This window comes from Schistocerca piceifrons, chromosome X (assembly GCF_021461385.2).
Source record: "Schistocerca piceifrons isolate TAMUIC-IGC-003096 chromosome X, iqSchPice1.1, whole genome shotgun sequence".
Lineage (NCBI taxonomy): Eukaryota > Metazoa > Arthropoda > Insecta > Orthoptera > Acrididae > Schistocerca > Schistocerca piceifrons.
Window position 1 is genome coordinate 18,688,908 of NC_060149.1, and position 14,619 is coordinate 18,703,526.

Sequence of the window (14,619 nt, forward strand, 5' to 3'; positions counted from 1 at the left end):
AGACACTGTCCATTCCGTTCAACTGCTCTTCCAAGTCCTTTGCTATCTCTGACAGAATTACTATGTCATCAGTGAACCTCAAAGTTTTTATTTCTTCTCCATGGATTTTAATACCTACTCTGAATTTTTCTTTTGTTTCCTTAACTGCTTGCACAATATACAGATTGAATAACATCGAGGAGAGGCTACAACCCTTTCTCACTCCATTCCCAACCACTGCTTCCTTTTGATGTGCCTCGACTCTTATAACTGCCATCTGGTATCTGTACAAATTGTAAATAGCTTTTCGCTCCCTGTATTTTACCCCTGCCGCCTTCAGAATTTGAAAGAGAGTATTCCAGTCAACATTGTCAAAAGCTTTCTCTAAGTCTACAAATGCTAGAAACGTAGGTTTGCCTTTCCTTAATCTTTCTTCTAAGATAAATCGTAGTGTCAGTATTGCCTCACGTGTTCCGACATTTCTACGGAACCCAAACTGATCTTCCCCGAGGTCGGCTTCTACTAGTTTTTCCATTTGTCTGTAAAGAATTCGTATTAGTATTTTGCAGCTGTGACTTATTAAACTGATAGTTCGGTAATTTTCACATCTGTCAACACCTGCTTTCTTTTCAATTGGAATTACGAGGGCAGTTCAATAAGTAATGCAACACATTTTTTTTCTCGGCCAATTTTGGTTGAAAAAACTGGAAATTTCATGTGGAATATTTTCAAACATTCCCGCTTCATCTCGTATAGTTTCATTGACTTCCGACAGGTGGCAGCGCTGTATGGAGCTGTTAAAATGGCATCTGTAACGGATGTGCGTTGCAAACAACGGGCAGTGATCGAGTTTCTTTTGGCGGAAAACCAGGGCATCTCAGATATTCATAGGTGCCTGCAGAATGTCTACGGTGATCTGACAGTGGACAAAAGCACGGCGAGTCGTTGGGCAAAGCGTGTGTCATCATCGCCGCAAGGTCAAGCAAGACTGATCTCCCGCGTGCAGGCCAGCCGTGCACAGCTGTGACTCCTGCAATGGCGGAGCGTGCGAACACACTCGTTCGAGATGATCGACGGATCACCATCAAACAACTCAGTGCTCAACTTGACATCTCTGTTGGTAGTGCTGTCACAACTGTTCACCAGTTGGGATATTCAAAGGTTTGTTCCCGCTGGGTCCCTCGTTGTCTAACCGAACACCATAAAGAGCAAAGGAGAACCATCTGTGCGGAATTGCTTGCTCGTCATGTGGCTGAGGGTGATAATTTCTTGTCAAAGATTGTTACAGGCGATGAAACATGGGTTCATCACTTCGAACCTGAAACAAAACGGCAATCAATGGAGTGGCGCCACACCCACTCCCCTATCAAGAAAAAGTTTAAAGCCATACCCTCAGCCGGTAAAGTCATGGTTACAGTCTTCTGGGACGCTGAAGGGGTTATTCTGTTCAATGTCCTTCCCCATGGTGAAACGATCAACTCTGAAGTGTATTGTGCTACTCTTCAGAAATTGAAGAAACGACTTCAGCGTGTTCGTAGGCACAAAAATCTGAACAAACTTCTCCTTCTTCATGACAACGCAAGACCTCACAAAAGTCTTCGCACCCGAGAGGAGCTCAAAAAACTTCAGTGGACTGTTCTTCCTCATGCACCCTACAGCCCCGACCTCGCACCGTCGGATTTCCACATGTTTGGCCCAATGAAGGACGCAATCCGTGGGGGGCACTACGGGGATGATGAATAAGTTATTGATGCAGTACGACGTTGGCTCCAACATCGACTAGTGGAATGGTACCGTGCAGGCATACAGGTCCTCATTTCAAGGTGGCGTAAGGCCGTAGCATTGAATGGAGATTACGTTGAAAAATAGTGTTGTGTAGCTAAAAGATTGGGGAATAACCTGGTGTATTTCAATGCTGAATAAAACAACCCCTGTTTCAGAAAAAAAATGTGTTGCATTACTTATTGAACTGCCCTCGTATTATATTCTTCTTGAAGTCTGAGGGTATTTCCCCTGTCTCATAAATCTTGCTCACCGGATGGTAGAGTTTTGTCATGACTGGCTCTCCTAAGGCTGTCAGTAGTTCTAATGAAATGTTGTCTACTACCGGGGCCTTGTTTCGACTCAGGTCTTTCAGTGCTCTGTCAAACTCTTCACGCAGTATCTTATCTCCCATTTCATCTTCATCTACATCCTCTTCCATTCCCATAATATTGTTCTCAAGTACATCGCCCTAGTATAAACCCTCTATATACTCCTTCCACCTTTCTGCTTTCCCTTCTTTGCTTAGAACTGGGTTTCCATCTGAGCTTTTCTCCAAAGGTCTCTTTAATTTTCCTGTAGGCAGTATCTATCTTACCCCTAGTGAGATAAGCCTCTACATCCTTACATTTGTCCTCTAGCCATCCCTGCTTAGCCATTTTGCTCTTCCTGTCAATCTCATTTTTGAGATGTTTGTATTCCTTTTTGCCTGCTTCATTTACTGTATTTTTATATTTTCTCCTTTCATCCATTAAATTTGATATTTCTTCTGTTACTCAAGGATTTCCACAAGCCCTCATCTTTTTACCCACTTGATCCTCTGCTCTGCTGTCTTCACTACTTCATCCCTCAAAGCTACCCATTCTTCTTCTACTGTATTTCTTTCCCCCATTCTTGTCAATTGTTCCCTTATCCTCTCCCTGAAACTCTGTACAACCCCTGGTTTAGTCAGTTTATCCAGGTCCCATCTCCTTAAATTACCACCTTTTTGTAGTTTCTTCAGTTTTAATCTACAGTTCATAACCAATAGATTGTGGTCAGAGTCCACATCTGCCCCTGGAAATGTCTTACAATTTAAAACGTGGTTCCTAAATCTCTGTCTTACCATTATATAATCTATCTGAAACCTAGCGGCTTCCTCTTTCATTTCTTACCCCCAATCCATATTCACCTAGGTATTTAGTTGAAATTACACCTTTAGATTAGACTGATTTATCAAGTAACTGAAGTTTAATGGATTCCTTGTATCACTCATGTGGATGCCTGTGCCTGTCCGGCTAGCCACGTGGTCTAATGCGCTCCTTCCAGAGTGTGAAAAGCGTGCCAGTTCCTGGGATGAATCCACCCAGCGGATTAGTGTCAAGGTCCGGTGTGCCAGCCAGTCTGTGGATGGTTTTTAAGGTGGTTTTCCATCTGCCTCGACAAATGCAGGCTGGTTCCCCTTATTCCGCCTCAGTTACACTATGTTGACGATTGCTGCGCAAACACTGTTTCCACATACGTGTACACCATAATTACTCAACCACACAAACATTTGGGGTTACACTCATCTGGTATGAGATGTTCCCAAGGGACGGGGGTCCACTGGGGGCCAAACCACACAATAACCCTGAGTTCAGTGTGGGGTGGGTGGACTGCTGTGGCCTGTTGTGGGGTTGTGAACCATTGAGGGCTACGGCGGGACGAAGCCTCTCCATCATTTCTAGGTCTCTGGTTCAATAAACAAACAAACATGTATTGATCATACCAAGGCCAAGCATATGAGAGCAATCAGTCTGTCCTCCTCCATTCTCAAAACACTGGAAAAACTGGTTAATGTATATGTTGGGGAGAGGAGGCTACGTAGGGTCCCTCTACACCTGAACCAACATGCATACCAACCAGGTAAATCATGTGAAACAGCTCTCCACCAACTCGTCGGGAAGGTGGAAAAAGCACTTCACTTCCATGAAATAGCCTTCTGCATCTTCCTGGATATCGAGGGGGCCTTCAGTAACACGACCTTCGATTCCATGGTAAGGGCAGCAGAGGTGCATAATCTGTGGACCACTATATGTAGGTGGACCAGATCCATGCTTAGTGGAAGGAAGGTAGAGGCTACCATGATGAATGAAAAGATGGTGGTTAAGACCACTAGAGGCTGCCCACAAGGAGGAGTTTTTTCTCCCCTATTGTGGAATCTAGTGGTGAACGAACTCATTGAGGAACTAAGGCGCAGAGATTGGCCTGCTTAGCCATAACGGGCAGAATTAGCAGCACGCCAAACGCTGGAATGGAAGCCATGCTGGATATGCCTCCACTTCACCTTTGGGTTAAGATGGAGGCAGCAGCTGGGGCATACAGACTTAAAACTGGCCAAAACTGGGTCTCATTTGGATATCCAGAATCACACACTAACATAGTGAGTGAGGTAAATATAGGTATGGCTGGGGAAATGCCCACTAACTATATAATAACTCCTAACTGCTTCAACAAGCCTTACAACATAATAATTGGAAGTAGGGAGCAGTGGGAGAAAGCAGTTCGACACCGTACGGGGGACATCATTTGGTTCACCGATGGGTCGAAAACAGATCAAGGTGTTGGAGCAGGGTTGTACGGGGTTCAGCCAAGACTGGAGAGCAGCATCTCTCTAGGGAAACTGGCCTCTGTATTCCAAGCCGAAATTACTGCAATCAGGGCATGTGTGGAGGAGAATATGAATAGGTGCTACAATGATCGTAGCATCTACATCTATTCAGACAGCCAGGCAGCCCTGAAATCATTGGCAGCTCCTGCAACAAGATCTAAGATTGTTGCAGATTGCCACAGGGCTCTGGTGGAGCTAGGGGGAAGCAATAGGGTGTACCTAGTGCAAGTCCCTGGCCACTCAGGGATCTGTGGTAATGAACAAGCCGATAGATTGGCTAGGATGGGCGCAACAACTCCATTTATTGGACCGGAACCTGTCTTGACAATTACCAAGGCTACGATGAAATTAGAACTACGGAACTGGCTTAGGAAACAGCACGTAGGATATTGGACCAAGGTCCATAAACAAAAACATGGTAAGGTAATGATGCCCAAGCCATGTTTTAAAAGAAGCTCTGTAATCCTGGGATTGAACAGGAAAGAGATCAAACTAATGACTGGACTGATGACCGGCCATGGGAACTTCAAAAAACACCTACACGCAATGGGTATAATGGAAGAGGACCCCAAATGTAGGATCTGTGATGAGGGTGAAGAAACTGCATCACACCTAATCTTTGAATGCATGGCACTGGAGAGTGAAAGATACAGAATCTTTGGAACAACTAGACCTGAAGAAATTGTGTCTAACAAAAAACTGGTAGAGTGACTCCTTGCACTATTTAAGGGCACTGGTTGGCTTTACTAGATATACAGGGAGCGATACCGCACAATAAACCTAGTTTCGGTTCGGGCAGTGGCGGGTTAGACCTAAGCTGTTTTAGCTCTCCTGTTAAAATCAAATCAAATCAAAAATCAAAGTGGATGAGCTCATACTTTTCATTATTTAGGATCAACTGCCAATTTTCGCACTATTCAGGTATTTTTTCTAAACCATTTTACGATTTGTTTTGATCTACTGATGAGTTTACTGGCCAATAAATGACAGCATCATCTGCAAACGATCTCAGATTGTCTCCCAAATTGTTTACGTAGATAAGAAACAGCAGAGGGCTTTTAACACTACCTTGGGGAACACCAGAAATCACTTCTGTTTGACTCGAGGCCTTTCTGTCAGTTACTATGAACTGTGCCCTCTCTGACAGGAAATCATGAATCCAGTCACATAATAGATGATATTCCATAAGCACACAATTTCACTACAAGCCGCTTGTGTGGCACAGCATAAAAAGTCTTTTGGAAATCTAGAAACACGGAATCAATTTGAAATCTCTTGCAATAACACTGAACACTTCATGTGTGGCAAGAGCTAGTTGTGTTTCACAAGAATGATGTTTTCTAAACCCGTTTTGACTGTGTTTCAATAGACCATTCTCTTCAAGGTAATACGTACGAACAAAACTTATGTTCCAAAATCCTGCTGCACGTTGATGTTAATGATATGGGTCTGTAATTTAGTGGATTACTCCTATCACGTTTCTTGAGTATTAGTGTGACCTGTGCAACTATCCAATGTTTGCAACAGTGTTTTGCCATTTGTCCCAGGCAGGGTCATTTCAGGAAGCAGAAATCATGAAAGACATACCCGAAATGTTTGGACACCAGCCTTGGAGGAAAATATGATTAACACTGTGGAAGGCAACCACCGTGTCAGTACCAGGCAGTTGGCCCACTAGTACAAGGTAAGCCGGACAACCGTGTGGAACATTCCCTGTGACAATTGTTACTAACCTTATCACTTACAGCATGTGCAGGGCTTACTAGCAACTGACTTTCCACATTGGGAGCAGTTTTGTCACTGGTTTCTTCACCAGGCAACTACGATTCCTGGATTTGTGTCATCCGTCCTGTTCACAGATGATGCCACCTTTATGCAGAGTGGTATCGTCAACTTTCGGAAGTCATCTGTGGGGTAGTATGCAGAACCCCCATGGTATGGTTACAGTTGGTCATCAGCATCGGTGCAATTGGAATGTGTGGGTGGGGATAATTGGCAACTATTTTGAGACCAGTTGTCCTTCCACATCACTCAACAGTCCAGAACTATCAGCATTTCTTGTGGGTGACTTTGCATCCCCTGCTGGAAGAAGTGCCATTGATGATTTGAAGAAAAGTATGTCTGTTAGATAATGGTGCTCTAGCCCACTTCACAATTGACATCTGGATGCATCTCAATTGTGTCTTCCCTGTTGATGGATTGGATGAGGGGTTCCAGTTGCATGGCCTACTTGTTCACTGGATCTCAACCTGTGCGATTTCTGGTTATGGGGCCCATCTCAAAAGTATTGTGTTTGCAGCATCCATTCCAGACATGCAGACACTGGAGCAGATATTCATGCTGCCTTTGACACTGTTCAGATGCAGCCTGGCCGGTGCTAACATGTGACGTGTGAGACAGAACATGCTACAGCGTGTAATGCACGTGCACTTAGGCACACGGAAACCATTTTCAATACATACTGTGACTGCGGTTGCATGGTACGGCATGTAATGCACCATAGTATCTGTAACAATGTACGATTGAATAAATCTTATCTAGCACGGAAACCATGCATTTCCGGACATAAAATCATTAGACCTTTTTTGTTCTGTGTCCTCTCATTGATCATTCCCTGGAGTTTGTACACAGTGGGAGGAGGAATCACCCTGTATGTTCAAATTTCTTCTGAACATCATTAGCTCTAATATTTTGGCTTATTGCCATTACAATGCATCTCTGAGAAAGTAATCTCTCTTTCCAATATACATTCCACTTTTCATTGTGTCTTTGGTGGCTATTCTTATCAAAACATACAGGGCAGTGGGTACACAGCTGAATAATAAACTCCATCTTCTGTCTTTTAATAGAGGTGGTGTTTTTTCCAATGTATATTTTGATATTGTATGCTCATCACCAGGGTTTCATTTATATAAGGACCTTCATTATTAGAGTTAAGGCACTGAAGTGATTTCATCCTTCCCCTATAATCTCACTTAGCAAGCAATGATATTACATTATAACTGATATACCCTAACATTGCATGTTTATAAACAATCTATACCAGTCACAGTGCTTCCTCTGGTTCACATTAAGGAAATGCCTTTAACTGTAGCTTGTAATTCCAAAGCTGATATATTTTTGAGTTATACAAGCAGAGCAGTTACAGATTCAGTTCATGAACTGTCAAATACAACAAATCATGTACTGGAGAGGAAAAACTGGTGTTTCGCAGTGAGACCTTAATTGTTATAAAATGCAGCAAGTCCATTTTATTGCACAAAATATTGATGGGGCTGACAAATAACTTTTTTTTAATGGCAGCAGGATTAGTGAAATAAAACACAACACTGAAGAATACAGAGGAATGTTCAATACCAGTCATCAGCTTTGACCAGTGACGTAGGAAACATGCGACAAATGCTGTAAACTATATGGCAACTATAACATCATGTCCATTGCTGATTTTTTGAAATGGGCTATGCTTCACTCCAGTCTGTCACCACAACTAGCTCTTTATTAGCTTTTCACAGGCATTGATTTCACCAACTAACAACATAACTGAATACATGCACCAAATGTTGATGCAACAGCAACCATTAACATTACATCACTGGCCAAAGCCAAGGACTCATATTGAACATTCCTCCTGACTCAACATGTTGTTGTTGTGGTCTTCAGTCCTGAGACTGGTTTGATGCAGCTCTCCATGCTACCCTATCTTGTGCACGCTTCTTCATCTCCCAGTACTTACTGCAACCTACATCCTTCTGAATCTGCTTAGTGTATTCATCTCTTGGTCTCCCTCTATGATTTTTACCCTCCACGCTGCCCTCCAATGCTAAAATTTGTGATCCCTTGATGCCTCAGAACACGTCCTACTAACCAGTCCATTCTTTTTGTCAAGTTGTGCCACATACTCCTCTTCTCCCCAATTCTATTCCATACTTCATCATTAGTTATGTGATCTACCCATCTAATCTTCAGCATTCTTCTGTAGCACCACATTTCTAAAGCTTCAATTCTCTTCATGTCCAAACTATTTATCATCCAACATTGAGACCTAATATTAAACTGAAATCTATTGTTCCTAGTAAAGTACATCATAAATCAGGAAGACTATGTCCTGCAACTTTTGCCTTTTACTGATTCATATTTATGTGCACACTGATGAATGATTGTCCTAAAACTAATAAAATCAGTTATCATTCATTAATATTAGTTTACTGTCCTACATCTGTATTTTCTAACTGTGTGCCACATGCAGTGTATAATGAAATACACATGAAACAATAATTTTTATGCAATTTCTTAAAATTCCCTTGAGGAATTTCATATGAATATGTACAAAACCAGGTAAATGACACTTTTGTTGACAGACTGGAGGAAGCATTGTTTTGAGTGCCCATCCAATTGTAAGTTAATTTATGTTTGTTATTGTATATGCAGAAACCACCTGTAGTGCCAAGCACATCAACTAAACAGAGAGAGAGAGAGAGAGAGAGAGAGAGAGAGAGAGAGAGAGAGAGAGAGATATTTTCATTGCATGAGTTTGTACCTCCAAAGAATTGTACACAGCATATTGACATTCAGAGATTGTGGTTCAGTACATCCCCTGCCTAATAAACATTTACTGAGGAGCAAGGTTTTTAATATGGTACCTATTCTCAAAATAAGGTTACAGCTTTCTGTCATTAATTGGTATTCTCAATTTGTTAGTCCTCTGCCATGGCTTTTGCAACCAAAATGGATTTACAAAATGATACAATGAATTGCACTTCTACTACTTATACAATGCCAGCCATAAAAATATAATCACCATGAGGATGACATGCAACAAACATCTAATGGGCATAAAGTGTACTACATCCTTGGATATGCGAACCATCAGTATTTCAGCATACGATTGGTTTAATAAAGCATTAATAATGGGAAATGCATGCATATCTATTATCAACTCCTTGAGACAGGGCAGTGAAATCAATTTTCAAAACCCAAGGCATAAAAATCTGTTCAAATTTAAAACGGTATTGGATATATACCAAAGAACAGTATAACAATGTGATTTTTTGAAACAATCTATGTTACAGATCATTCTTTAACCACAATCAGCTCTTTTATTCTTTCACATTCTGTATTTAAGGGAAGAATGCTTTTGAATGTTGTTTGTTTATGAGATTATGTTATGCTTTGTGTAAGGAAGAGGAACTACCAATGGATGTCTGAATATGGTAGCAGCAGGACAGGATGGTTGCCTACTGAGATCTGAGTTCACTGATCTGCAACACTGTTAATCATGTTCATTGGAACTTCACAACTGCCATAAGAATATGGCACCTATGGGCTCCAATGCATACAAGTTGTCAGTGGACTTGTGCACCTAGCACCTGAGAGAAAAGATTGTTCACTCAGCCAAGCAGGATAATACAGCCATGACATGCACTTTGATTCAGGATAGGGACAATGTGGCAGCAATGAAGTGGACCAATGAGTGCACCCAAGAATAACGCTAGACACAGGACTGGTACCACTCTTCAGCCTTTACTGTCAACAAACACACTACCAGAGCTCAAGCAGCACGGAATGTACTCGTATTTTATCCGAGTTTTGTACAATTTAGCTGAAAAGTTAATAATATATTCTTCCTGTAATACTGTAGATACACAATAAGGAAAAACTCGTCACTGTCTTTTTGTTGTTGCAATTTTAAAGACCAGCAGTGCAAATGGCACAGCTAACGTTCTCAACTTCTGGTTAGGCTGGATAAGATCTGTGACAATAATTTCTGGTTTTGTTTATAAAATTCAGTAACAGCTATCCCCTACTTCCACCCCCCCCCCCCCCCCCCCCCCCCCCCCCCAGAAATCATCAACCTCGCCATAGTGGGATGGCTTGTGTGCCTCATCAATACAGATAACCAGATCATAGGTTTACCTACATGGACAGCAGTCTTTTCAGTATTTGGATGCCTGACCTGGCTTTTTAACACTGCCTACTGGGCAGAAGATCCTTACTATGTTGGAACTGCAAACAGGTGAAATTATGGGGAAATTAAAGCCACTATATTTCCCCAACACCATTCTGCTCTGCTGTGTGGTCTAAAAAGGAAGATATCTTGAGTAAAATACTGACCATTCAGTTCTCAAGATGGCGACTACTCTGGAGGATGTTACCACAAAAAAAAAAAAAAAAAAAAAAAAAATAGTCTGACATTCAGTGGGTCCGAGAGTGAAATATTAGATCACTTAATCATCTAGGTGAGTTAGAGAATTTGAAAATAGAAATGGAAAGGTTGAACTTTATTATAGTGAGAATCACTATAGTGCAGGGCCAAGGGCTTTTGCTCGTGAAGGTTTACTAATGAGCAAGAAAATTAGACTGGATAGACGACTATGAAATGTAAAGTGTATATATTATTACAGCGCAGAGAGAGAGAGAGAGAGAGAGAGAGAGAGAGAGAGAGAGAACAAACAGTAGGATTAGTGTATTCGCCAACTAGCTCTGTAGATGAAGAAAAAGCATGTACAACATGAGAGAAGAAACTATCCAGTTTGTCGTGCGAGACAATTTAATCACGATGGAAGGAAAAGGGAAAGAAGGATGACGGACTGAGGAAAAGGAATTAGGCCTGAAGAATAAACAATAATTGATCAAATGCTGTATCATACTCAGTTGTTCATTATCAGATGAACTATGGAGGGGCAAGGAGTCAACATACCGCACTCCCAGCCACTGTCAACGTTTCGACCTTTGTGTCACTACCTCCCAATCACACAACTCCTCAATTGGCATCACAAAGCTTGAGTGCACCCCGCTCCAGTCCTCCCACCAAGAAAAAAACCCCTGGCAGTAGTTGGAATTAACCCTGGGTGTCTCATGTGAAGGTCTGTCGCATTGCCCATTCGGCTATGGACATAGAGCACCATTCACTCATTGCCAACACTTTGTTTAAGAATCATAAAAGGAAGTTGTATACTTGGAAGAACCCTGTGGACACCAGAACATTTCAGCTTATATAAGACATTCAGAAACCAGATTTGAAACTACGCAAAATTTCCAGGGGGCAGTTGACAACTGACCATGACGATTATTTATTGGTTATAAACTGTAGAGAATAACTTTGGAACTTTCAGAAAGCTAGAAGATTAAGGAGATACCACAGAGATTTGGTGGATTTTAGCTGTCAAAGCATTAAGCAAAAACTGACAAACGCATGAAAGTAGTACGACAAAAATGAGTAACTATGAAAGATGAATCTGCAAAGGCAGCAGAGAAACCAGCAGAGAGACAATTAACAAGAGAAATCCTTAGCTAACAAGACACTGAATTTAATGGACAAAAGAATAAAACATAAAAATGCAGCACATGAGGTAGGCAACAAGGAAATCAGACACAAAAAATTAGATATACAGGAAATGCAAATGAAATGTAGATTTGATACTATAAGAGAAATCTGACAGAATGTTGGAAGAACTAAGATAAAACAAGGTACCTAGAGTTTCCTTCAGAATAACAGAGATCCTCAAGAGAATATACCATGACAAAACTACTGTGAATGGTACGCAATGTGTATGAGACAGGCAAAATAACCCCATATTTCAAGATGAATGTAATAATTCTAATTCCAAAGAAGGCACAGACTGACTGTGTTATTGCCAAAATATCAGTTTTAAAAAATATATGGTTGCAAATTAATTGCATGAATTAATTGTAGAAGAATATTAACACTGAGAGGCAAACTTAGGGGAAATCACATTTCATGGAAATATATGAACACCTGAGGAAATACTGACCCATTACTCATCCTAGGAAACAGCATAGAAAGGCAAAACTTGATCCTAGCATTTGTAGATTTAGGAAACTTCTGAGAATGTCGACCAGACTCCTCTATCTCAAATTCAGAAGATAACAGAGATAAAAAATAGGGAGTGAAAGGTTATCTGCAACTCTTACGGAAACCAAGCTCAGGGTGAAAGAACCACAGGATCTGACAGTACGCTAGATGGGAATCTGCAATGGTCATAGCATATTCATAATGCTATTAAATCTCTACACAGAGGGAGCAGTAAAAGAAACCAATGAAAATTCTGGAATAGACATTAAAGAGTTTTTTCAGGGGGGGGGGGGGGGGGGGACTGCAGGTAGCTGTCGTTCTCCAACACGCAGCAAATGATTTTTAAGATCAGTTGTAAAGAATGGAGACTTGATAAGATGATAAATAAAATTAAGATACCTGTATTGAATATATTCTAATTAATCAAGTGATAATGAGAAAACAATCTTGATTAAGAAATGAGAGAGCATTAGATATGATTTGCTATTTGGGCAGAAAAATGACAAAGGAAAAAGTGAAGTCGATATGAAATGCATACTAGTAATATCAAGAAGTGTCTAAAAGAGTACTATTTCATATTCATCATCTATGTTTGTTGCTCTTGTATTGACCGCGTTTCTAGATAGAATTATTGGATATAAAGTCCAGATGTTGCACAAAACAATTTTCATATTGATTCAAATATGTGTCAGCAACAATATGCCAATGTCACTACCGAATATCCAATATTTGAAGTATTTTATCGTAACTGAATGTAACTGGCGAGAAAGGACATCCAAGGCACGATTTGGCTAAAATGAGTAATCAGCAGATATGACACGTCTTGGGGCGTATTGTAAGCGTCAATTTTGTAATGGAGCGTGGTGGGCAAAAATTTTACTGCAAGACTACGATGCGGTGGGTATGCAGGAATAACGTGCCTAAGACGAATAGACTAGCGTGGACAGCTGTATCACAGCAAGCTGCACTTAATGCAAGATAGAGTGATGTGCTGATTTGGACACATTCGCATTTAGCTGAAACGGGTTTGAAATCTCCGTCAGATAAGCCTGTTTCACGTTTGTCTTAGTTTGAATAAATAAATAAAGTCGTTTAACACAAACCCAGATTTGGTTCTTCATGAAATTGACGCAAAGAGACTTGAATTGTTAAATAGGACCAAACCTGAATGATACATGGCATATTCGAGGCACGTAAACCTTTCAATCACTTACTGTACAACCGAAAACTTTCAAATAACCCTATATTACAACACGTACAGAAAGTACACGAAATTTAGCTCTTGTGTTAAGGAAACATTACATCCGACACGGGTAAAAGCGTTGCTTATAATGTACGGAAAGATGATAGTTTAATACGTTACAGCACTTCAACATCTTCCGTGCTCTAGATATTAAAACATGTTACAGTTTCTGTCTTGTCACTCACTTTCCTTAAAAGATATTTAAAAAATGCTCAAACGAAACATATTGCGTTAATGAGAAACAAACTACTCAGCCAGCCTTTACAATTAATTAATACTCACTGTCGACGCAGCTCTCCCGAAACGTACTATTCCAATTGAACTAATATCATACTGGTTTGCCTTCCATGAAGCAACTGCCCCTACTGTGGCAGAGCCCAGGAGACCGTACTTAATAAGAGTCCCAAACTTAAGCATTGTTGAAGAACGTAAATAACAAACAGCACACAAATTTCAATCTCAAAACAACACACAGCTACTAACACCATTCAAATTCATACCACAACTACTCTTTACAAAGATGCTCAGACACACAGCTATCAAACATCACTGAAAGCACGAATAAGCTGGACAAAGATGTTACTACAAGTTGCTATCGAATCCAAGCCCCTACCACGCCGTAGCGGAGAAGCGAGGCAACTGTCCCCCCAATTGAAGCAGCTGATCGCCGCCATTTGCAGGGATGAATCCTAGTACTCGGGTTGTGATTTGAAGTATATGAGACGCAACAAGAGCAAATTGAAGCACAAATTAAACACATGTTTGTCTAAAAAAATACTGAGTATTCGAGTCTATTTTAAAAGTATACTTAAATGAATGAAGTTTCCTAATTTCCGAAATACGTCTGCATAGAGACGAAATTTAAGAATGTAAGGCTCTTTCCTGACAAGGTGGAGCGAGTTTACATCGAGTTACTTGCATTAGATAATTACACGAAACTTTTAAAGTAGCAGACAGTACGCTTATTATTTAATTCACGTAATTTTCCTGTCAGGCCCTGTTTGCTTTTTGCCGACTACTGTGTACATATTGCACGCTTACTTTTGTTTAGCAAAGTATTGTCTACACTCGAATTTTGGTATGATTAATTGTAATAACCCATATCACTTTAAATACCGTAGGAATTTCATTCGCACATTAGTTTCTAACACTGATAGCACCTCTGAAAGTGGTTGCGTTTGCAACATTTAATCA

The 14,619-nt window shown here is 40.8% G+C and overlaps 1 protein-coding gene across 1 annotated transcript in view; it reads right to left on the reverse strand.

Annotated features, from left to right (window-relative positions):
• The window catches only part of LOC124721605 (aarF domain-containing kinase 1), a 131,486-nt gene extending 117,538 nt beyond the window's left edge, over window positions 1-13,948 (reverse strand). Inside the window, exon 1 of the mRNA XM_047246656.1 lies at window positions 13,708-13,948. Coding sequence (XP_047102612.1) covers window positions 13,708-13,842 — 135 coding nt within the window. The 5' untranslated portion in view covers window positions 13,843-13,948. The remainder of the gene's footprint in view (window positions 1-13,707) is intronic.
• Window positions 13,949-14,619: the final 671 nt, after the last annotated feature.